Here is a 23,536-nt window from a genome sequence, read left to right as displayed (position 1 = left end):
AAATTTCAACTTTAAACCTTATGCTGTAATAAATCTAATTGGGCCAAACCTAATTTCAGGCAATGGCGGAGAGTTATATTTCACCCTGTCCCCCAAATCTAAATGGATTTTTTTGTTTGGACAAACCATTAAATTAATAATAGTAGGGTGCTTGATGATATCCTCTCACTGATGCTTCATAAAAGGAAAGTTGGGGAAAATGGGTCGAGAAAAGCAGCAAGCTCGTGAGTGTAACACAAAACATTTCTTTCTGAATCTAGCTAAGCTATAAATGGCCTTCGTTATTATTTTAGTTTGGGAAAACTGCAAATATTGACTCCAGTAGTGTAACAATGTTTTAGCTAATTAATTAGAGTTAGCACAGATGTTAACACCAAACCTGCTAGTCATTTCATCATGTGGGTGAAGAAGCATAGTGGTCCTTGAGATGGGAATTAATGATAGAATTAACCTTAGCTTCTCTTTGAGAGACAACCCGTCTTTAAGGTAGTTTGTCTTTGATCAATGATTAGTTAGATTTAGCCTTGTTTTTTAAATGTTTTTTGAGACACATGCTGAAATAAATAACGATTACAAGCAAGCAAGAAATGAAAAAGAAAAGAGCGAGTTCTAGCTAACCTTAGATACAACTATAACGTGCCATAATGATTATATGCTTAGCTTTCCCCTGCCAATCAAATGCATGATTACCAATGGGCCAGAGCCATGTATGCCTTGCGTAACACACTACTTAAAATCAATAGAATTAAGGTCTGTTCTTAATAAATCTATTTAGAGAGTATTGAATATATTATTTGAAATGTTTTAACTATTTAAAAGATAATATTTGCCGTAGAATCAACTGAACGGATTAAAAAGTTCAATGAACAAATTAAGGAAGCGAATATTAATTGCACTGAGGTTAGCTTTTGCAGTCTCAAATATCCCGGGATAATGGACAACCAAGCCAACAAAAGAGGAAAATGCAAGTAAATTCAACGGGGTAATGTTATTTTTATGTCATCTTTTTGTAATACTTTATAGTTTATTTCTTATTATATTATTTATCTTATTTAATTTTTTTCTCTTTTTCCATTTTAAAATAATAATACTTAATTCAACATTAGACTGCTTCTCAACGCTTATCAGCCCATAATAACACATATTTCAGAAATTAAAAATACCATTTACAAATTAAAAAAAGAAAAAAATTAAGTATAAGAATTAAGTTATTTACAGATTTACAACAGTGTGTTTACTAAAGAGCGAGGGGGCAACATGGTAATTGGATATTAAAGAAGAAAACATTACCAGAAATCCAATGTGGGCTCCATATTTTAGGGGCTATAAATAAGCAATCTTCTCCACCACTCGCCAAAATCACTCGTCCCAGCAAAAAGCGCATAATCACCTCCAACCTTCTCTTTTCATCTCGTATCTGAAACAAACTCCAAAACCAAAGCGAAAAATAATACAATGGTCGACGTAGACCGTAGACTGAATCCGGCTCACTTAGCCGGTCTAAGACGCCTCTCCGCTCGAGCCGCTTCAGTTTCTTCAACCACCAAACGTTACACTCTTCAGTCATTATCTTCTCTTTCCGATAAGCTCATAACCCACCTCCGTAACTCAGGCATAGAGGTTCAATCGGGTCTCTCCGACGTCGAGTTTGCTCGAGCCGAGGCGGAGTTCGGCTTCGTGTTCCCACCGGACCTCCGAGCCGTCCTCGCTGCCGGCTTGCCCGTTGGAGCTGGATTCCCAGACTGGCGCGCCGCTGGAGCTCGGCTTCACTTACGCGCCATAATGGACTTGCCCGTGGCTGCTATTTCGCTACAAATCGCGAGGAACGCGCTTTGGTCCCGGTGCTGGGGCCCAAGGCCCACAGTGCCGGAAAAGGCCTTGCAAGTGGCGAGGAACGCGCTCAAGAGAGCACCACTCTTGATTCCCATCTTTAACCATTGCTACGTTCCGTGCAACCCCTCCCTCGCGGGAAACCCCGTCTTCTTCGTCGACGAGAATCGAATCTTCTGCTGCGGCTTTGACCTCGCGGATTTTTTCCAGCGAGAGTCGCTGTTTCGGAGCTCTGGTTTCAATTCGGATACTCTGGTTCTCAAGAAGCAGAGATCCGTCGCCGATAAACCCTCCGTTAAATGTTCCGTTTCTGAGTTGTCGCGGCGGAGCCTCGATGTTGGAAGGAGGACGCCCCGGTGGGTGGAGTTTTGGAGCGACGCCGCCGTGGAGCACCGCCGGAGAGTTTCGTCGCCGTCGGCAGCGGAGAGGTTCGTCGAGATTCGGCGATGGGAGGTGCCGAAGTGGGTGGAGGAGTATATAGGGAAGATGGGATCGGTGTTGAGGGAAGGAGGGTGGAGCGAATCGGATGTATCCGAAATGGTGGAAGTTTCGGGTTCGGATTTTTTTGAAGGGGATATGGTTTTGTTCGATAATCAAGGCATTTTGGATGCTCTTCTCTTAAAAACAGATAGGTTTTCGGATTCGCTCCGAAAATCTGGGTGGAGCTCCGAAGAGGTTTCGGATGCGTTAGGATTCGATTTCCGACCGGGGAAGGGACGGAGACCGCCTAAGAAGTTGTCCCCTGAACTGGTGGAGAGAATAGGGAAACTGGCCGAATCGGTTTCTCGGTCATGATACTTGGAACTGGAGCTAATTGCCTTTGTATTTCCATGTACATTTGCTTTTTATTCGCTTTTATTTTTATCAGGTAAACAATTTTTTAATGAAAAAGAAAAACTATTTTGACATCGATATTTGTATTTCCCTTCCCACCTGGGTAAAACAATTAGGAATGGGGAAATCGCAATGTTACCTTAAACAAAGTGCAGAAGTGATCATAGGTTTTTTAAATTGCTTCATGTTAATGATCGTCCTGTGTATGAATAAGAATCGATGGTTAATATACCGTTGTGTGCTGTAATATGAAGAATCTCTGATTCCCGACGGTGGTTTAAGACTTTAAGCAGTTTCACTTTTTTACCTTGGATATTTGCGCGCCCATTTTCCTAAATTTAAATTATCTTTTTCTTGCTTCACTCGAAGTATTAAAATTTATTGGTCAGTTTGGTAACAAGATAAATGTAATTAATCCTGATGTAATAAAATTTTCTGTTAGAAAGTAAAAATAAATAAAATTAAAACTTTACAAACGGAGCTACTTTGGTTTTGGTTTCCGTAGTATCAGTGCACGTGTGTACGAGCTACGAGCACATACATATAGAGAGATCTTCGTAATAGAAAGGTGAGCCTCCAACGGGAACATGACGCTGCTGGTGTGAGACAACATGACATGATGAATGAACCAGGGGTTAAATGAGAGAAAAGTAGTAATTTTTTTAGGTGATAGTGCATAAAAATTCATTTAAAAACGATATAGTTTTAACCGGGCAATAAGATTAGAAAGGAACTGAAATTAGCTAGCCTAGTCATCCTTTTTTCTTTCGTAATTTTATTTATTACTAATCTCACGAGTTTAGTTACACGGGGAGAGGGAAACTGAACCAAATTGCTGCGGATGAAAGTGAAGGCGTGAAAAAAAATAGCAATGTCCGGGTGAAAAAGGTATTTAATGAAGGGAAAAAAATGAAAATTGGCAGAGGGAGATACTATGATGTTAACATTCTTTTCATTAAAATTTTTGTCCTTGGGAATTTGGAAAAGGATATATGGACGGCATGTATGGGGTTTGCAGGCAGAGAGAAGACAGAAACCTAGTAACAGTTTAGCTTTTAAGGGACAAAAGAAAGATATATGTGTTTTGAGTTTGGCAGAAAAAGATGGATGGATATATTTAACACGGTGTATGAGGGTTTAGGATGGGAAAAGACGTGGACTGAGCCAAGTGTTTGTTATTTTAAAATGAAGTTTGGAGGGTTGACAGGAAACAGAGGGACCACGTATTTCCAATCCAATGAGCTCTCCCGTTGCACACTTCATTGTTGTTGCTTGTTAGTTTCTTTCCACCTTCCTGGTTTAGTTTTCATATTAAGCTAATTTCTAGGGTGATAAGAAATGAAGCTGAAATGTTGTACGGTTTTGGTTTGGAGCACTTGTCTTATTTTGTAGACATTTGGAGGGGGGGCTCCTGCGATGGAGCGTGGGGTTGGTACAGGGAAAGTGTGCATATGATTTGATTTGCACCTTCCAATTTCAAAATTTTTATATTGTATCTGATATTGTATTTACACAATTTGTTCTTAATTACTTAATCCAGAGAGATCCATCATGTGAATTGAAATTTTAAGTTTAACCCATATCCCAATATTGTGAGCTATTTTTGTCGTTTGCATAAACTAATAACCCTTGCCACGAACTAATTCCTTTCAAAACTAGAATAGATCGTCATAATATATGGTTTTCTAGCAAATTTTATGTATGATTAAACTAGTCAAAACTGTTTACATGTTTGTGTGAACTTGAGGCAGACTCATCAGAATATCCTCGGCGAGTTTAGATTAGACCAAATATCATTCATCGACCACATTTTCTCCATGATGCAAAAAATGTGCAAAAGGGTAACCAAAGCGAGAGTCGGTAACAAGTAAAGTAGGTAAAATCCCAAAAACAATCAATAAATGTTATGCAGGGTCATTCCCTGCATCTGCATCATGCACTGTCACTTTGGTCATCCAAATCCTGAGTCCTCCCTTCACTCCTGATCCTGAACCCAACTGTTAATATTTGTCACAAGTCTATGATATTCATGTGCCTTCACCTCCACCGCCCCATCCTCATCTTCTCTCTGCATATGTCTTCCCGTGCATTATTATTTTTCAACTTCTGGACGGAAAAGTTTTACAAAGATTAATTTTAACATATACAAGAGTATATAGGCACATCTTAGAGAAATTGCTTATTATTTTCATAAATTTTTTAACTTATTTTATTAATTTCTTTCATTATTTTAAAAAATTAGTTTATTTTAATAAATATTATAATAAAATTAACAAAGAAAATTTTTATATAAAAATAATCATTGAACATGCGATCTAGACCATACTAAAACACATCTTATATATATTATTGAGAATTTGAATCAATAACTATTATTTATTAGTGTTTATTCTTATTCTATAAGTTTTGATTATAGAAATTATAAGAATAAAAGAATTGTTACATATTTATGAATAACTTTATATTTGTGATTTATGTTCAGATCAATTAGTAGAATTAAAATCAACTTTAAGTTATGATTTTTTTATATTTAAAAGTTGTTAGTATGAATAAAAGTGTAAGTTTTCACTTTTAACTTGACACCCTTCTAAATTTCTCTTAATTCCAACATTTGATATCAAAGCTTTATTTGTTCTTGAGGGACTTGACAAGGTTGAGAGTTTCACTAAACACCTAAACACTTACATTAAGAATTGAAAATGCAATCTGATAACCAAGTGATAACATTATTAGTTGTTGAGAGTGAAAACTATCACCTATGGACAATTAGAATGTAGGCTTTTCTTGATGCAAGTGACTTTTGGGAGACTATTGATGAGGATTATGAGGTTGGACAATTACTAGAAAATCCAACACTAAATCAAATCATGTTTTATAAGGAAAGAAAATAGCAAAAATCAAAGGCAAAATCTTGTCTATTTTATGTTGTTTCTTCAACAATCTTTACTAGAATTATGACTCTGAAATTGGCAAAGGCCATATGAGATTTTCTCAAACAAGAGTATGAAGGAAATGAGAAAGTCAAAGGGATGCAAGTGTTGCATTTAATCAAAGAGTTTGAGATGTAGCGGATGAAGGAGTCAAAAATAGTGAAAGAATATTTTAACAGACTTCTAAGCATTGTAAATAAAGTGAGGTTGCTTAGAATTGAGTTTCCTAATACAAGAATTGTTCAAAAAATTCTTGTGACTATTCCTAAGAGGTTTGAATCCACTATTTCCTCTTTGGAAAATTCAAAAGATTTGTCAATTATTACTTTGGCAGAATTGTTGTATGCTTTGCAAGCCCAAGAACAAAGGAGACTCATGAGAGAAGGTGTGATTGAAGGTGCGTTACAAGGCAAACTGAAACTCAATCATGGTTACAAAGGAAAGAAAAAGAATGTTCAAGGGAGCAACTTTGAGTAAGGAGAGAATTCTAACAAAGGCAGTAAAGAAGAAGATGAGAAGTTGAATCATCCTCCTTGTCAGCATTGTAAAAAAGGGATCATCCTCACTTCAGATGATGAAATAGGCCTAATATACGCTGCAACAAATGCAACCAACTTGGTCACATGGCAAAAATTTGCAAAAACAAAAAGCAGCCTCAAATTGAAGCTCAAGTGGTTGATCAACAAGAAGAGGAGGAGCAATTATTTGTAGCAACCTGTTTTGCCACCAACAGCAATGGTGAAAGTTAGTTAATTGACGGTGAATGCACACATCATATGACCTATGATGAAGAATTGTTCAAAGAATTGGATTGAATCACAGTTTCAAAAGTTAGAATTGGCAATGAAGAGTGCATAGCTGTGAAAGGGAAGGGCATTATTGTAATTGAAAGCTGCTCAGGTATAAAAATAATCACTGATGTACTTTATGTACTTGATATTAATCAAAATTTGTTGAGTGTTGGTCAGTTGCTTGAAAAAGGCTACAGAGTCTTCTTCAAAGACAAAATGTGCTTGATCAAAGATGCAAGTGGACAGGATATGTTCAAGGTCAAAATGAAAGGAAAAAGCTTCCCTTTAGATCTGATGGAGGAAGTGAAAGTTGTTTCAAGCTCCATCAATGTCACTGAACTTTGGCATAAGAGAATGGGTCATTTCAACCATGTTGTATTGCTTTACATGAAGAAGCACAATATTGTGAAAGGTTTGCCATCACTGAAAGATCACTTAAGTAGCTGTAGTGCATGCCAATATGGGAAGCAAACTATGCTGCCATTTCCACAAGCAAGATGGAGAGCCTAAAGAAAACTGCAGTTGATTCACACAAACCTTGGAGGATCTCAACTTGAATTATCTTTACAAGGGAGTAGATATTATATTGCTTTTATTGATGATTTTACCAGAATATGTTGGATTTATTTTTTGAGATTCAAGTCTGAAGTTGCAAGAGTGTTTTGGAGGTTCAAGGCTCGAATTGAATATCAAGCTAGCTATAAATTCAGGTTCTAAGGTCTGATAATGGAAAAGCATTCACCTTGAAGCAATTTAATTCCTTCTGTGAAGAGGCTAGGATTGAGCACCAACTTACTACGCCTTACACTCTTCAACAAAATGGAATGAGTGAAAGGAAGAATAGAACAATAATGGAGATGACTAGATGCATAATACATGAGAAAGGACTTCCAAAAAAGTTATAAGCTGAAGCTACAAACATTGCAGTGTTTCTATTAAACAGGCTTCCTACAAAAGCAGTGAAAGGAAAAACTCCGTATGAAACATGGTATGGTTATAAATCTTTTATTAAAAGCTTTAAAGTCTTTGGATGTATTTGTTTTACTTATGTGTCAAAGGTGAAAAGAGATAAGTTGGACAAAAAGGCAAAAACTGGAGTTTTCATTGGCTATAGCACAATTTCAAAAGCTTATAGAGTCTTCCAACCACAAACTAGTAAGATTATAATGAGCAGAGATGTTTATTTTGCTGAAGATAAACAATAGAGTTGGCAGAAAGATGGATGAAAACATGTTCCTAATTTTTCTTTTAAAGAAGAAGATGAAAATGTTGATGATCCACTTGTAAGAGAAGTCAGATTACTTTCTAAAATTTATGAAAAATGTAATGTTGCTATATTAGAACCTGCAGATTTTTTTAAAGTTGAAAAAGATCCAAAGTGGATTGTTGCAATGCAGGAAGAGCTTAAAATAATTGAGAAGAACTAGACATGGGAATTGGTTCCTAGACCTTAACACAAAAATGTTATTGGTGTTAAATGGATGTTTAGGACAAAACACAATGCATATGGTTCTATAAACAAGCACAAAGCTAAATTTATAGTGAAGGGATATGCTCAAGTATTTGGAGTTGATTTCTCTGAAACATTTGCTCTAGTTGCTCAGCTTGATACAATCAAATTGGTTCTTGCTTTTGCAACTTAAAAGGGATGGAAGGTGTTTCAGTTGGATGTAAAATATGTTTCTCTGAATGGTTATTTGCAGGAGAAGATATATGTTGAGCAGAAAGTTTTGCACTTAAAGGACAAGAAGACAAGGTTTGTTTGCTAAAGAAGGCCTTGTATGGGTACAAGGTTAAAGCAAGCACCAAGAGCTTGATACAATAAGATTGATGAGTACTTACTGAGTATTGGTTTCACAAAAAGTCTCAGTGAGTCAACTCTTTATGTGAAATGCTTGAACTCTAAGATTTTAATTGTTTCTTTGTATGTGGATAATTTCTTGGTGATAGGAAACAATACTGCATTTGCTGAGGAGTTCAAGCTAAATATGATGAAAGTCTTTGCGATGACACACTATGGATAAATGACTTTCTTTCTTGGAATGAAAGTCAAACAACATAAAAAAGGAATTTTATTAGTCAGAAAAAATATGCAAAAGAAATTCTTAAGAAGTTTCACATGGAGAACTCTAAGCCTATGAGTACTCTAATGTTTCAAAAGTTGAAGCTTAGCAAAGAGGATGGTGCAAAAAAAGTTAATGAGACTGAATTTAGAAGTCTTGTTGGTTGTCTCATGTATCTTACAGCAATAAGACCTGATATTTTGCAAGTTGTAAGTGTTCTTTCTAGATTCAAACAACATAAAAAAGAAATTTTATTAGTCAGAAAAAATATGCAAAAGAAATTCTTAAGAAGTTTCAAATGGAGAACTCTAAGCCTATAAGTACTCCAATGTTTCAAAAGCTGAAGCTTTACAAAGAGGATGATGCAAAAAAAATTAATGAGACTGAATTTAGAAGTCTTGTTGGTTGTCTCATGTATCTTACAGCAATAAGACCTGATATTTTGCAAGTTGTAAGTGTTCTTTCTAGATTCTTACATTGTGCAAGTGAAGTTCATCTTCAAGCTGCTAGAGATATGTTAAAGGAACTCTTGGTTATGGAATTTGGTTCGAGCATAATCAAGAATTTAATCTTCATGAATTTTTCAATAGTGATTGCCGCAGGTTCATTGGATAATATGAAAAACACTTATGGTTGTTGCTTTACATTTGGAGTCTGAAGTGTTTTCTTGGGCCTCAAAGAAGCAAGATATTGTAGCACAATCAACTGCAGAAGCAAAGTTCATAGCTGCTACTATAGCTGTTAATCAAGTCTTATGACTGAGAAAAATTTTACTGATCTACAAGTCGTTTGAACATATTTAACTAAAGTGTTTATCGATAATCCAACAGTAATTGCAATTTCTAATAATTCAGTTTTTCATAGAAAGACTAAACACTTCAACATTAAGTTGTATTTTCTTAGAGAAGTTCAAAGAGAAGGTAAAGTTTTACTGGAATATTGCAAAATAGAAGACCAAATTGCAAACATATTCACAAAGGCACTTTCAAAAGGACGGTTCGAGAACTTGAGAAAGAAACCTGAAGTTGATAACTACTGATGCAAGGAAGAGTGTTGAGAATCTGAATCAATAGTTATTATTAGTGTTTATTCCTACTTTTATGAGTTTTGATCATAGAAATTATAAGAATAAATAAGCTGTTACATATTTATGAATAACTTTATTTGTGATTTATGTTCAGATTAATGAGAGGAATTATAATTAACTTTAAGTTATGATTTTCTTGTATTTAAAAGTTGTTAGTATGAATAAAAGTATAAGTTTCCACTTTCAAGTTGATAGCCTTCTAAATTTCTCTTAGTTCCAATAATTTTTTAAAATAAAATTTATATCTTAAAATTTATAACCTAAACTGTTTACTGATCATCAATGTAATTGGTATGCACCTTGCAATCTGAAATCTTTGTGTCTCGGAGCCTGCAAGGATAACATGAGACCATGGGCAATGAGCCTACCAATGGGGTCCATATCCACCTACTCGCGCTACATCCACATGTCCCTCAAGTCTGATCACAGCCGTTGATCAAGGGAGTGATCAATGTCAGTGATGTGTTAAGAGTTGACCATACACAGTGTGTATGAAGCTATGTCAAAGTTGTATGACACAAATGTCTGGGTAGAGGATCATGGTAGTGACCAATTGATTAATCTCATGCAAGCACAGGGAGACAAGATCAGTTTCGTTTGGACTCTAATAAAGATTTAACAACTAATGGGATGGGGTGGTTGAGAGATGGTGACTATATAGTCTATATTGGAGCAAGCTTGTTGACATTAAAGCAAGTTTGTCGATTTTTCAACAATGTAGTCTATATTGTGATGCTTTACTATGTTTTTGTGGCTTATATGTCAACTTCTCAATTGTGCATTATTGTATGACTAGAATTAGCGTCCGTTCTGAGAGACAATTCCAACAGGAATGAATAACAACTTGGCCCATTTTAAGCATAAATTCCATTACTTTTTCCTTTTTTCCTCGAAGGATTTCGATGGTGACGAAGGTATGTTAACGAGTAAAAAGACTCATTTTGAAAAAATAATATAAATATTATAACTCATTTAAAAAGTTTAGGTGTTAGTATTAGAGTATAAAAATTGTTTTCAAATGCCATTCTATATCAGCATAATGCCACCTCTAACACTAGTATCAATTTGCCACTTTTATTATTACGTGCTAAATGAATACAAGAGGAAACAGTAAATAAAAAATGTAGAAAAGTATAAGGATTATATTGGGTTATAAGACGTGCTTCTCTCATAAAACATGCTATGAGCGAATCTGTAAAGCATCTTGACGGATGAGAAAATAACAGTGAAACCCAATGTAATAATTCATTTAGGAAATGATTTTTCAACCAAAAAGGTACAACTAAAAGTTGTCTTAAGGACATATATATATATATAAAATAATATAATATAAAAATAATGGTATATGGCATCACATATATAATGATTTATTTGCCTTCAGTAAAAGATTCTTGTGGTTTAGATAAAATTGAATTCGTGTTGAGAATATATTTACAGGAGCACAAGAATACGGAACATGATTTAAACTTGTCTTTTAAACTGAGCACTGAAACTGGAATAAAAAGAGTAACTTGCCTGATTAGAGAACACCAACTTAGTATCTCATAGAAATCAGCGCGTAGAAGGAAAGAACAAAATGAAATGAAACAATTATACCAAGACAATCATCTTCAAGATAAGATGCTAGACAATAGACGCAAGAACAGACACAATGACAATTCTCATCCAGGCTAAGATGTAGTAACTGCATTATTTTTGTCAAATATAAATTTAAGATACATTTACAGCGCTTGCTCGTGATGTAAGTAAAAATTGAAGACAAAACGTGGGGTCACATTAGAGAAGACTTATAAAGAGCTTGTGCAAATTGCTAATAACTTATAAGTTCTTTTTAGTTTATTTCAAATTTCAATAAGTTATTCTGGATATTTTATCAGAATAATTTTTTTTTTTAACTTATTCTAAGAAGTTCAATGATTAAATAGATAAGTCATCGTGTAATAAGGAGCCTATTAAATCAGCGTTTAATTAAACTGTGTTTCCCAACATATCCTTGATCACACTTGAGCAAAAATAAACTGAGCACAGATCCAACTCAAGAAGAGTTAGAAAGAGATTGCAGACTATTGAACTTCCTCTTATTATATTGACAAGTATACAATTATATTGCATTCGGTAAATCACAATTAAAGTCCCAGCTAGGCATTTGCCTAATCCATTCATTAAGCATGTGTAAGTTTATGAGAGTTATGCTATGAAGTATTTGTATCAAACTAACAAATGCCATTACACAGAGAGTGTTGAATGGAGAGCCTGTGGTAAGCAATTTCTAATCAAGAATCCCTCTTACAAGTATGGGCATGTGACATGATCGCATCCTAACTGACTGGACCTTTGTATAATACCCCACGCTAAAAGAATGGAGATAGTTCTCTACATATTCATATTTTATGCTGTATAATTTTTCTACTACTTACAATTGTAACTGAATACAATCAATCAGTCACACTGCCTGTAGAATTTGTGTCCCTTCCTTCTCTGAGACACTTGGAACTGATCTTATCACTTTAACACGAAATGAAACCTGCACATACTTTGGATGCTTAGACATCATAATGACACTATTCAAAATAAAATTGCGCATATTAAAGCAAGGATAATTGATATGCATAAAGAAATTTTCCTCCCAGATTTTACGAGAAGGAAAATGTCGCTTCCATCATTTTTGTGCATATCTCACGCAAGTATTTAAATAAAAGTAATTACTAAAATTTTGGCATTGATTAAAAAATACATTAAAATAATAATTAATTTTAAATAATTGTAAGAAAAAAGTGTGTAGAAGTAACACAACTCAATGAGATTGAACCTTCCAACGATTAATGTGCACTTTTTAACAGACTACTGATGAAACTAGTCATTAATCAAACAAACAGATGTTGACTCTTTCTCATGTGTTTCATATAGTATCTCATACGACTTATGTAAGTTCTAGAAGATGCAAATGTCTGATATGAATACTGCAACAACATTTTAAGGACCTCTTTAGGGATCATCTCACCTTCTCAGAACCAAACTGAATAACATCAGATGGGCGGATACGAGCAGGATAATTAGGAGGAACACGGTATCGCTTTCCTTCATTGCTGAGAACAAAATGAGAACGATATTAGATAAATTTTAAAAGAATTTGAAACTTTTAAAGTAAAATATAGCATCTACCATTTCTTTTACTTACTCAATGATCCAAGTGCCATGTTGACTCCGCAAATCAGTCACGAAGTAGGCACCATCCTTATAGTTAATTCGAGCATGCTTCGGAGAAACCTTAAAAAGAAAATTCATTGATTATGCTGCATGATTCTGAAGCACATTAAGGGAGGATCTAGAAGAATTAATGGAAAAACTTATAGCTCTTTTTAGCTTATTTCAATAAGCATTTCAGTATAGCTTATCAAAATAAGTTATTTTCATCTCATTCCAAGAAGTTTTATTGTCAAATTTATAGGATAATCCCTCAAGTAAAACGAGCTTATTGAATCGGTGTTTAATTAAGTTGTGTTCCCAAACACACCGTAAGTGTGGAACTATGTTTGATTCAAGTCATGATACCTGGGATGAAGGTATTGTAACTGAACTGCTTGGATAATCTTCTTGCAGTGCACTCCTGTGATTACCAAAACATATCAGAAAATATGCTGAAAGTGAGAATTAGATATTTTTAATGATAATTGAGCATGGTACAATGCAACACTTATTGGTGACCAAAAAGGAAAATATCTGTTCATGTTTCAAAAGGCACGTCCAAAACTGTTACTGTATGATTGTCAACAAATTGAATGTGTACATTATTGGTAAAATTTAACAACTATTATGTCATATTTGTAAGCAGGTGGTGCAGCTGTAGGCATACCCGATTATGAAGGGCTTCATCTCATTTTGACTTAAAGAGATAGGCTTTGAATGACATGTCTCATCTCCATGTGGTAATAAAACCCACCTATATTTCAAACAAGAAGGACAGGAATAGAAGTTATGTGATCTAAGTATTCGGTAAGAAATATGTAAAAGATGATACTCATACATATTTGGTCACAGACATACTCTCCATTAATAGCACGTTCAAGTGCTTCATCATCTTCAAACCATTTTCGTAACTGATCATTTGCCTTCATGAATAATCAAATGCCTATTAGCATTCAGATCACTATAAATCTAATAGATATGAACATATAAATTACCAGATACAATATCTTCTCAGCAACAAAGTACAAAAGTAACTTTATTTGAGCAACGTACTTTGTCTGAGAGTCTGCAACTTAGTGGTCTACCCTCAAGTTTGGAGCTGCAAAAGTAGCATCATTTTTCATTTAAAGTAATCAATTAAACAACTTTACATTTGATCATGCATAATATTCTGTTGATAGAAATGATGCTCTAGACCTCCTATTAGAAATGTTTACTTCAGAAAAAAGGCATGTGTAATGAATGACAGTTATGTCATATGATAGTTATGCTTTTATTTAATTTAAGAGCAGTGTGAGTTGGCAGTTATTTTTTAATGAATTGCAGTTATGCTATATGACAGTTATGCTTCGTGGTGTTTTATTTAGGATTAGGGTGTAAGTGAACAGTTATTGTATGTGCCAGTTTTAGAACAGATATATTCTCTCTAGGAGACGTGAGTGTCTGGGGACAGCAAATTCATGCTGTTGTGTGCAGTCTGTCTGTTTTGTGTTTCAATAAATATTTCCTATTAAATACTGAGTACATTTCTGGTATTCTATCATTTTTTGATTCGTCCTGCCGGATAAAAAGGAAAGGAATTTGCTCAGACCAACAAGTAAACCATTTATCGATGGCTAAGATGTCAGAACATATGGATTCATCAGAGGAAAATGTAGAGGGACTTCAAACTAGCATGGAGCATATGGAGGAAAGAATGGGACGCATGGAAGAGAGGCTACTTTCTTAAATGCAGAACCTGTTTGGGAGAAAATTGGGGGAGGAAAATGAGAGTTCCAATCGCAAGGAAGAGAATTCCTATTGGTCATGGATCAAATTTGAATTCTCAAGGTTTGGGGAGTACCATATGGCAGTCAAAAAAATAGAATTGCTTGGTTTAAATGGAGAAGATAATGTAAGATGGATTACTCAGGCTGAAACTTATTTTGAAGTTCAGAATGTTTCAGAACAAGTGAAAATTAAGTTGGCCAAATTAAGTATGGAAGGGTCTACTGTATATTGGTTCAACTTATTAAGACCATCGAAAGAATCACTCACTCGGGACAAGTTGAAGGCTTTGGTGGCTCGGTTTGGAGGAAGATACTTTGAAAATCCTTATCAAGAGTTGATAGAATTAAAACAAGAGGGAAATGTTTGTTGAGTATATTGAGATGACTTGAGACAGAAGCACAGAAAATAATTAGGGTAAAATCTGAATATTCTCATTACCATTCAGCATTACTAAATCCCTTGATTATAGGGATTGATTAATTACAAATGACTGCCAATTACCTTATTTACATAATCGATCAGATTTATATATACAAGGAAAGAAGGTAACTATATTAATAATGAAAACATAGAGATTCTCAACACTCCCTCTCAAGCTGGTGCATATAAATCATATGCATCTAGTTTGTCACAAATGTATGTTATCCTTGGACCTTGAAGTGACTTAGTAAGCATGTCAGCCAATTTGTCATTAGAATTTACAAATGACATAATAATCTCACCAGAGAGAACTTTCTGACGAATGAAATGACAATCAATCTCTATATGTTTGGTTCGCTCATGAAAAACAAGATTAGAGGCAATATGTAAGACTGCTTGATTATCACAAATAAGCCTCATAAGTCTTACTCACAAAACTTGAACTCAGAAATAAGCTGCTTTAGCCATACAAGTTCACATGAGGTATTAGTTTTTACTGGATATTCAACTTCAGCACAGGATCTGGCTACAACATTATACTTTTTACTCTTCCAAACAGATTTTTAGACCTTTCTTGAGAAGGTTTGTGTTGGTTTTTTTTTATGATATGGTAGTGCACAGTGTTAATTAAAAAACAAATTTACAGCATTTATCTCAAGTATTAACAGTATTAAAAAAAATCTCAGTTTGCGGCTAACAAGAAAAAGTGGGTCTGGGTAGCTACAAATGGAATACTTAGGGCATATAATTTCTCACAACGGAGTGACTGTGGATCCAACCAAAGTGAGCAGTATTGTAGAATGAAGCACACCTAAATATGTTAAAGGAGTGACAGGATCTCTGGATTTGAATGGGTACTACAGAAAATTTATTTTTAATTATGGAAAGATAGCTAGACCCTTGACTGAGTTGACAAAAAAAGGTAACTTTCATTGGGGACCAACTGCAGAAAAAGTTTTTACGGCATTAAAACAGGTCATTACCGCTTCTCCAGTGTTAGCATATCCAAATTTAACCTCCCTTTCGAAATAAAATGTGATGCTTATGGTAATGGTGTTAGGGCTGTCTTAATGCCACAATGAAAACCCATCGTTTTCAATAAAGCATTGTCCAGTAATAACCTCAGTGAGTCTGTTTATGAAAAGGAGCTAATGGCCTTGGTGTTGGCAATTCATCATTGTAGGTATTATTTAGTAGGAAGAAATCTTTTTGGCTTACACTAATCTGAAAAGCCTTAAACATTTGTTGGAACAACGCATCACTATTGCTGACCAACAATGTTGGATGGCTTAATTATTGGATTTTCATTTTGAACTCATCTACAAGCTAGGGAGGGAGAATAGAGCAGCAGATGCACTTTCTAGGATTTATGGAGATGCTGAATTAAAAACCATCATTTCTACCCCTACTTGGCTTCAAGATCGGGAGATAAATGAATAGTTCATAAGGATCCGAAGCTGCAGAAATTTATTTTTCATATACAAAAGAATCTTCTAGGTCATCCAAATTATTCCCTGCATAATGGGGTTTTGTTATATAAAAACAGATTGGTGGTCCCTTCCCAATCTTTATCATTCCTGTTTTATGGCCGGAATTTCATTCTACACCTACTAGAGGCCATTCAAGGTTTCTTAGAACCTACAGAAGACCAGCAGAAAATTTATACTGGCTTGGTATAAAGAAATCCATTATGGACTAAGCAGTCTTGTGACACTTGTCAAAGACAAAAATACTTGGCTACTTCTTCTAGTGGTTTATTACAACCATTACCAATTTCAGACCAAGTTTCGGAAGATCCTTTTAGGGATTTTATCCCTGACTTTCCAAAATCCAGAGGATATGATGTTGTGCTAGTGGTAGTGGATTGACTATCTAAGTATAGTCATTTCTTTCCGTTAAAGCATCCTTACAGTGCACCAAGTGTGGCTGCCATATTTGTTAAAGAAGCAGTAAAGCTGCATGTCATTCTGAACTCTATTTTGAGTGATCATGATATTTTATTTGAAAGCAATTTTTGGAAGGAATTGTTTAAATTGCAGGGTCCAGTGTTGAAGATGTCATCTTTTTACTATCTTCAGATGATCAAACCGTAGCTGTTAACCACTGTTTGGAGACCTACCTTCACTGTTTTGCTTTTGAGGAGCCTATGACTTGATCTTACTGGTTGCCATGGGTTGAACTATGGTAGAACACTACTTATCATGTGTCTACTGGTACAACACCATTTTTAGTGGTGTATGGAAGGCCTCCTCCTACGATTCTGCATTTTGTAGAAGGTGAAACAGGAGTTGAGGCAGTTGCACTTGGATTACAAGAAAGGGATCAGGCACTCAATCAGTTTAAGTACCATTTATCAAAAACACAAGATCAGATGAAACAGTGGGTGGACAAGAAAAGGAAGGATTTGCAGTTTTCAGTTGGTGATTGAGTTTTCATAAAGTTAAGACCACATAGACATTACTTGAATCAATAAAAAATTAGCTCCCAGATTTTATGGGCCTTTTCAAATTATTGTCAAGTATGAGGAGGTGTCTTACAAGTTGCAATTCCTGCCTACTTCTAATGTCCATCCAATTTTCCATGTGTCTCAACTTAAAAAGGTCATTGGATCTGCATTTGTTGAACCAGATTTACCTCATGAATTGGAGATTCACCCAAATGAAGGAATACAATCAGAGAAAATCTTAGACAATCGGGAAATTGTGGACAGATCACAGATGACCAAACAGTATTTAGTACAGTGGAAAGGACTGTTACTGAGAATGCTACTTGGGAAGAAAAGTCAGCTTTACAACATCAGTTTCCTACCTTTTGCATTTAGGACAAGGCGGTTGCTCTTGCTGGGGTAATAACAGAAATGATACTCCAGGACCTCCTATTTGGAATGTTTATTTCAGAAGAAGGCGTGTGCAATGAATGGCAGTTATGCCATATGATAGTTATGCTTCATTTAATTTAGGAGTAAGTAGTGTTAGTGGACAGTTATATTTTGTAATGAATGGCAGTTATGCCATGCGACAGCTATGCTTTGTGGAGCTATATTTAGTATTAGGTGTAAGTGGGCTGTTATTGTGTGTGTGTTGTATTTATCGGTTTTAGAACAGAAATATTCTTGGTATGAGACATCAGTCTCTAGAACAGCAATTCATTGGTGTAGGGAACAGTCTGTGTTGTATTTCAATAAATATTTTCTATTAAACTGAGTACATTTGTGGTGTTTTATCATCTGTCTTATTGGCTGCAAGTGAAAACTAAACCTTGTTTTCAATATTATTAGTTTCTTGAACTTCTCATTGTTAATCCATTGGCTCAAATTTCTAACATGCATTTTGAATGAGAGGACTGGAGTAAGAAAAAAGATGAAACTCTTTGAGCAAAGCAAAGTGAGCTTTCATCATTACCTATTGCCACCTAAGACCCAGCTCAACATAACAGGCATCATCATGTCAACGAAAAACCTTCCTCCAACTCTTCCAGGATGTGGTATACGAAACTTAGTCAAGAACTGCACAGAAAGGGAAGAAATAATGAATTTGGGAGAGGCATTTCATTATTTCACTTTGAAGTATCAAATTCACTGTATTGTTCATTCTTTTATCTGTGAAATTTAAGATCCTACCTCTAAAGGACCAAGACCAACACCCAGATAAGCCTTGTAAGTGGAAGCCATAAGAGCTGCCATTCTAGCCATTCCATGAATAATAGCAACTCGTAGTCTTCTTTCTCTCTCATAGCTGGAAGCATTAATGGAAAAGGGAAATAATAGAGAGGCACCAATGATCACCAAAGAGATTTATTATCAAATCAACCAATTTGAAAATGATGAAGGATTAACTATTGGACCAAGGTTGATATATGGAAACATCTCTCTGTTCAAATCAAGTCAATAAAATCATTATTTCAGTGTTTCGCATATTTGAAGAGAAAATGGTATATTACCTCCTTAGGGAAGACTCAATGTCAATCGGATACCCTGATTTAACACTTTGTTCCCATGCATTGTCCAACTCCCATGCAAGTTGATAACTGTCCTGCAATGATAAAACAAGCTAGTTAAAAAGGATTTTTGCCTCACTCTTTAAGTGTTTCATTGAGTACCGGTCCCCTTTGGAGGCTTTGACAAAAGGTGACACTATGGATCTCCATTTCGTCTTATAGTAGGAAATATTTTAATTTTATTCATGTTTCTGTATACTGTCGATATTCATTAGAGATATTGAAGAAAAATTGTTTATTAGATAGCCTTGCCAAGAAAAAAAGTCTGAAATACCTAACAGAAAAAAAAAAAAAAAAAACCAGTGAATCAATGATAATAGTGTATTAGCTATGAATCATGGAAGAAGGGAGATGGTGACTGATAGGCTAAGTTCTGAATTAGGCAGTTTAAATTCTGTATTAGAAAGTTATTGAGCACTTAGTTTTATATTAATTTTGGATTAGGCAGTTACATGTTATGATGTGACAGTTATAGTGATTATAGGTTGTTTGACAGACTTGTAGAAGGCAATTCTGGATTGTTAATTTGTGTTTTCAAGGACGAAACACCTTGTTAGGGGGAAACTGTGTGTTGATTGATGGTTGTCCTCTAATATGGCCCAAGCACCAGATTATTTATATAATTTATATAGAATTCAGTGTCTTTATTTCTCGAGTCCAACAGGGATAAGCAGGAAATCCCCAACAATGTTTCCATTTTCTATTATAATTAGTATAATTTTCATGTCAACTGTAAAAATAGCTTTTACATTCACTGATTATGTTATGATAAGTTTGTATGGTCTAATGTACAGAAAAATTTTAGTCTCAAAGTAAGAGAGACACAAGAAAAAAGAGAGGATCCAAAAAGTATGCTTCGACAGATCACATCAATGAAAAGGAAAACTTTTTAGTGCAAACTTGGGTTATCCAAGGTAACAGACTTGGAGGATTTATTAATCAGGGTACAAAACAATCTTTCATTTTTTTGCTGAAAATTTTGAAACTGATCCAATCATTGTGAAATATCATTGTGATCACTTCCTAAAATTCATATAATTTTGGCCCTCTAAATAGTCAAACGCCTGCATCTGTTTCTGGTCTGAATATGTAGGAAGTCACTAAAACACAAATCGAAGAGCAAAAATAATAACTTTAGACAATACCAGATAAAAGAAATATATACCTCAATAGCCATGCATCCTCCTTGTCCCATATTTGGCTGCATAGCATGGACAGAATCACCAAGCAAAGTAACACGACCCCTTCCCCATGTCAATGTGGGTATCCTGTCGTATATGTCTCGCCGCAGAATTGCCTCTTCTTCAGTGGCAATTATCAGGTCTACTGCATTATCACACCAGCCCTCAAATATTTTAAGCAACCTTTCCTTTTTTCCTGCCATGCAGAAAGAGTTATGAAATTAAATATAATGAATAGTAACTAGTGGCTGCACATTTGATAATCAGTGATCCTCATCATACAAATTATCTTAGCTCAAGATGTCAGAGTCAAACAAATAATCAATTTGTCGTTACCTTAATAATTGAAAAATTCTTTTCAGGTACGATCAATTCCTTTAACTTAATTATATTGAAAGACAGCATCAGTTATTAAAAAGCCAGGATAAACAATTCAAAGAGTATGTCTGCAAGTATATATCGAAAATTCAACATTTGCACAGGCCTTCTAACAGGAGTCAAATCTCAAACACATAAAGAATGCATACCATTGGGAACATCAACACCACCAGGAGATTCTTTGTGAAATGCATACCACTGCATCTTTCCAGCACCAACATCTGAAGATACAAAGTACTGTTTGTGTCCCAAGAATACTCGGTACCTTACAGCAAAGAAGTTCAAGTTAGCTTCTCAACATGATACAAGCAATAGTAACAAAATATGTAAGTAGGGCAAAGGAAATAGAAAAATAAGGATACAAAACATGACTAATGGCCAAACATACCCAACAGATTCAATGTCAGCAGGCACAAAATCTGCAATACCAGTGTAACAAGTATACCCAGAGTAAACAGCTTCTTTTGGCCCAAATAACTGTTTCCTCACCTATTCACAACAAAAGACTACAATAAGATTGAATGCAGAATTTAAGATTAAAAGGACTGCTTACAACCACACGAGTTTTTTGTACTCATTATGTTCAAGTATGACGTTTACTATCATATGCAAAAAATTATTTGCTAAAGAATAAGATCAGAATCAAGGAAAAATCAATAAGACCTTTGACCATATACCATCTGCTCCAACCAAGAGATCTCCTTCATACTTCTGACCATTCTCAAGCTCTACTGTTACCTGAAATTTTGGAATTCTGAATGAGAAGAGTAGTAAATGTCAATCAAAATATATTTTACTAACATTAGTCTGCCAATGCATGTTCAAGAGAATAAAGAAATATAAGCATCGGAAATTACATATCAATTGATAGCAGTGTGAGAAGATCTTCAACAAGCTTTCTCTACTTACCTTGTTTCCATCATCTACAAAATTAACAACATTACTGGCATTCATAATTACATCTTCCCCCACTGCACGAGCAAGGATCTCTTGTAAAACCATTCGACTAATAACTCTTGTGACTGGAAGCCCACGTTCCACTGCAGGAGTGAATGTATCAAACTTGACATACCTGATGAACAACTATATATCAATTCATGGTACCAAATGCTACAATTTCATAAAGAAATTGCATAAAACTGCTTTCTTTTAATAACTTGATATCAAGGAAACAAGATTTTTGTTTGACAAAGAAAGGGTAATTTACATTGACAGAACTCCCCTTTCATGTTTGCTAGAGGTAATTATATGTTTAATTCTACTGTACCCTGTTAAGCCTTTGAGCTTCTAAACTTTACAAATGAAGGATGCCCTCACTAGGTGCAATCAATCCCATTAGAAAACAGGATTTTAATAGAATTTTAGGACCACCGACACAAACAAGGTTAACTATTTTTTTGTATTGAAGTACATGTATGAGTACCCCATGCCTAAAGAGAAAACAAGAAAAGAAAATACAATTAAACCGCAAAATTATCAAGGACAAGCATGGTTTGGATAATTTCTGAGCAAATAAAGATTTTTCTTTTTTCAAAGTTCTCTCTTTCTTCGATATAAACTAAACCAAACAAACATCAATCTTTCAAACTTACCAAGAACCAGAAACCCCATCTACAAGGCCATTGATTCTATCACCCGTGATACAGCCTACTCTCATAACTTCCTCAGCAACCTCAGAATCTATAGCTTCCAAAGCAGCCAACGCATTGCTTTGTATCTGAATGGGACCCCTATACTGTCCCTCCCCTCTTATAGCACTCACGTCCTTCTCAAACACCATTACCTCGAACCCCTTTCTCTTTGCAGCCAAAGCAAAAACCAACCCTCCAATCCCACCACCCGCCACAAGCACCCGAAGCTTCTTCTTCTGAGGGGTCCCACTCACATTTTTCGTTTCAGCCTCTGCCACTGCAGCTTTAACATGCATCACACTCTTCCTCTGCTTCGTTGTTCTGCTTCCCAAGCGACAGTTATAGCTCAGAAGAGGTGAAGTGTGAGTATCCAGTGGAAGCTCTTTGTTCACGGGAACTGAGAAATGGGTTCTTGAGAAAGCTGTTGTTGAGGGGTTAAGAGAGTTGTAACACAAGGTAGAAGCCATGGTTGCAGCGTTTGTTTTTGTGTCTACTGTGAGTCAAAAAATTCAAAACTGAAGTACTAAATGAAGTTATGGATAATAAAATTAAAGGTTGAAGTTTTGATAATGTATGGCACTAATAAAATCTAATGAGGAATAAACATCGGTAACGGAATTGGTGGTTTGCAGTTGTAGAGCAGAAATATCAGCACCCAATTACGAAGATGTCAAAAAATACATCAGCATTGTGACTTGGGAGTAAAGGTTAAGGGGTTAACTCAGTGGCTGGTGACTGTGACAGACTCATTCTGTAGCTTAATTGTGTCCACAGATATACGGTGCTTTGTATGTTGTAAGGTTGCCCACGTATGAGGAACCCGATCATGCTTCAGACCCGTGAGATCAAAATATCAAATTTCATTGGCTTGTGCTACTTTCCTATGTGGATAAGGACGTTTATCCATTCGATTGGCTTAAGGTAAAAATTCTTTTCTTTTTCACTCTTTTCAACCAGTGATGATAAAAATTTAACTTTGTTTTACTTAAATGAAATATATACTAAGGTTAAAATATATCCATAATTTTACTTAGTTTAAGTTCAGATTTATACTATGATACATTATACTAATTTTTTTAAAAACAAAAATTTATGAATTTAAATTAATCAATTATGTCATATGTGACCATTCACAATAAGAGAGAAATATATTTATTTTTTAATAAATTACAAGTCATTTAGATTAACTTTGATTTTTTTATATATTTTTAATCATTTTTTATTTTACTTATTTAAATTTTGAAATTTTCTATTGAGATATTAACTTTTTCTAACTTACATTGATAAAAAGTTTGTTAATATATATATATATATATATATATATATATATATATATTGTAGAGTGTTAAGAGTATATCTTTTCTCACTTTTTTAAATATATTTTTAATTATTAACTAAAAATTGTTAAAAATTACTAAGATATAAAAAAAGTATTAAAT

At 34.9% G+C, this 23,536-nt stretch overlaps 2 protein-coding genes across 5 annotated transcripts; one reads left to right on the top strand and one right to left on the bottom strand.

Annotated features, from left to right (window-relative positions):
• Nucleotides 1-1,375: 1,375 nt before the first annotated feature.
• LOC113859273 lies at nucleotides 1,376-2,625 on the top strand. Its single transcript, XM_027492084.1, has one exon. The coding sequence runs from the start codon at nucleotides 1,456-1,458 to the stop codon at nucleotides 2,623-2,625; it is 1,170 nt and encodes a 389-aa protein (XP_027347885.1). The 5' UTR covers nucleotides 1,376-1,455.
• An 8,969-nt stretch (nucleotides 2,626-11,594) lies between these two features.
• LOC113857682 (zeaxanthin epoxidase, chloroplastic-like) lies at nucleotides 11,595-22,805 on the bottom strand. Of its 4 annotated transcripts, none has more exons than XM_027489803.1 (16): nucleotides 22,059-22,805; nucleotides 21,376-21,538; nucleotides 21,130-21,204; nucleotides 20,855-20,955; nucleotides 20,616-20,731; nucleotides 20,073-20,284; nucleotides 18,851-18,942; nucleotides 18,531-18,645; nucleotides 18,313-18,416; nucleotides 13,775-13,820; nucleotides 13,580-13,644; nucleotides 13,389-13,475; nucleotides 13,088-13,142; nucleotides 12,714-12,802; nucleotides 12,537-12,621; nucleotides 11,595-12,059 (listed from the first exon to the last, which is right to left on the bottom strand). In XM_027489803.1, the coding sequence occupies exons 1-16, from the start codon at nucleotides 22,562-22,564 to the stop codon at nucleotides 11,979-11,981; spliced, it is 1,992 nt and encodes a 663-aa protein (XP_027345604.1). In that variant the 5' UTR covers nucleotides 22,565-22,805; the 3' UTR covers nucleotides 11,595-11,978. The 4 variants fall into 4 exon arrangements, 2 of the variants coding, with proteins under 2 accessions (XP_027345604.1, XP_027345605.1); XM_027489804.1 differs by having other exon boundaries at nucleotides 11,598-12,068; nucleotides 22,059-22,564; XR_003503289.1 differs by having other exon boundaries at nucleotides 11,598-12,059; nucleotides 13,717-13,820; nucleotides 20,616-20,955; nucleotides 21,144-21,204.
• Between the last annotated feature and the right edge of the window lie 731 nt (nucleotides 22,806-23,536).

The sequence above is a fragment of the Abrus precatorius genome, unplaced genomic scaffold, assembly GCF_003935025.1.
Source record: "Abrus precatorius isolate BTA unplaced genomic scaffold, Abrus_2018 Scaffold2, whole genome shotgun sequence".
NCBI lineage: Eukaryota > Viridiplantae > Streptophyta > Magnoliopsida > Fabales > Fabaceae > Abrus > Abrus precatorius.
This window is presented reverse-complemented; position numbering and strand designations above follow the sequence as displayed.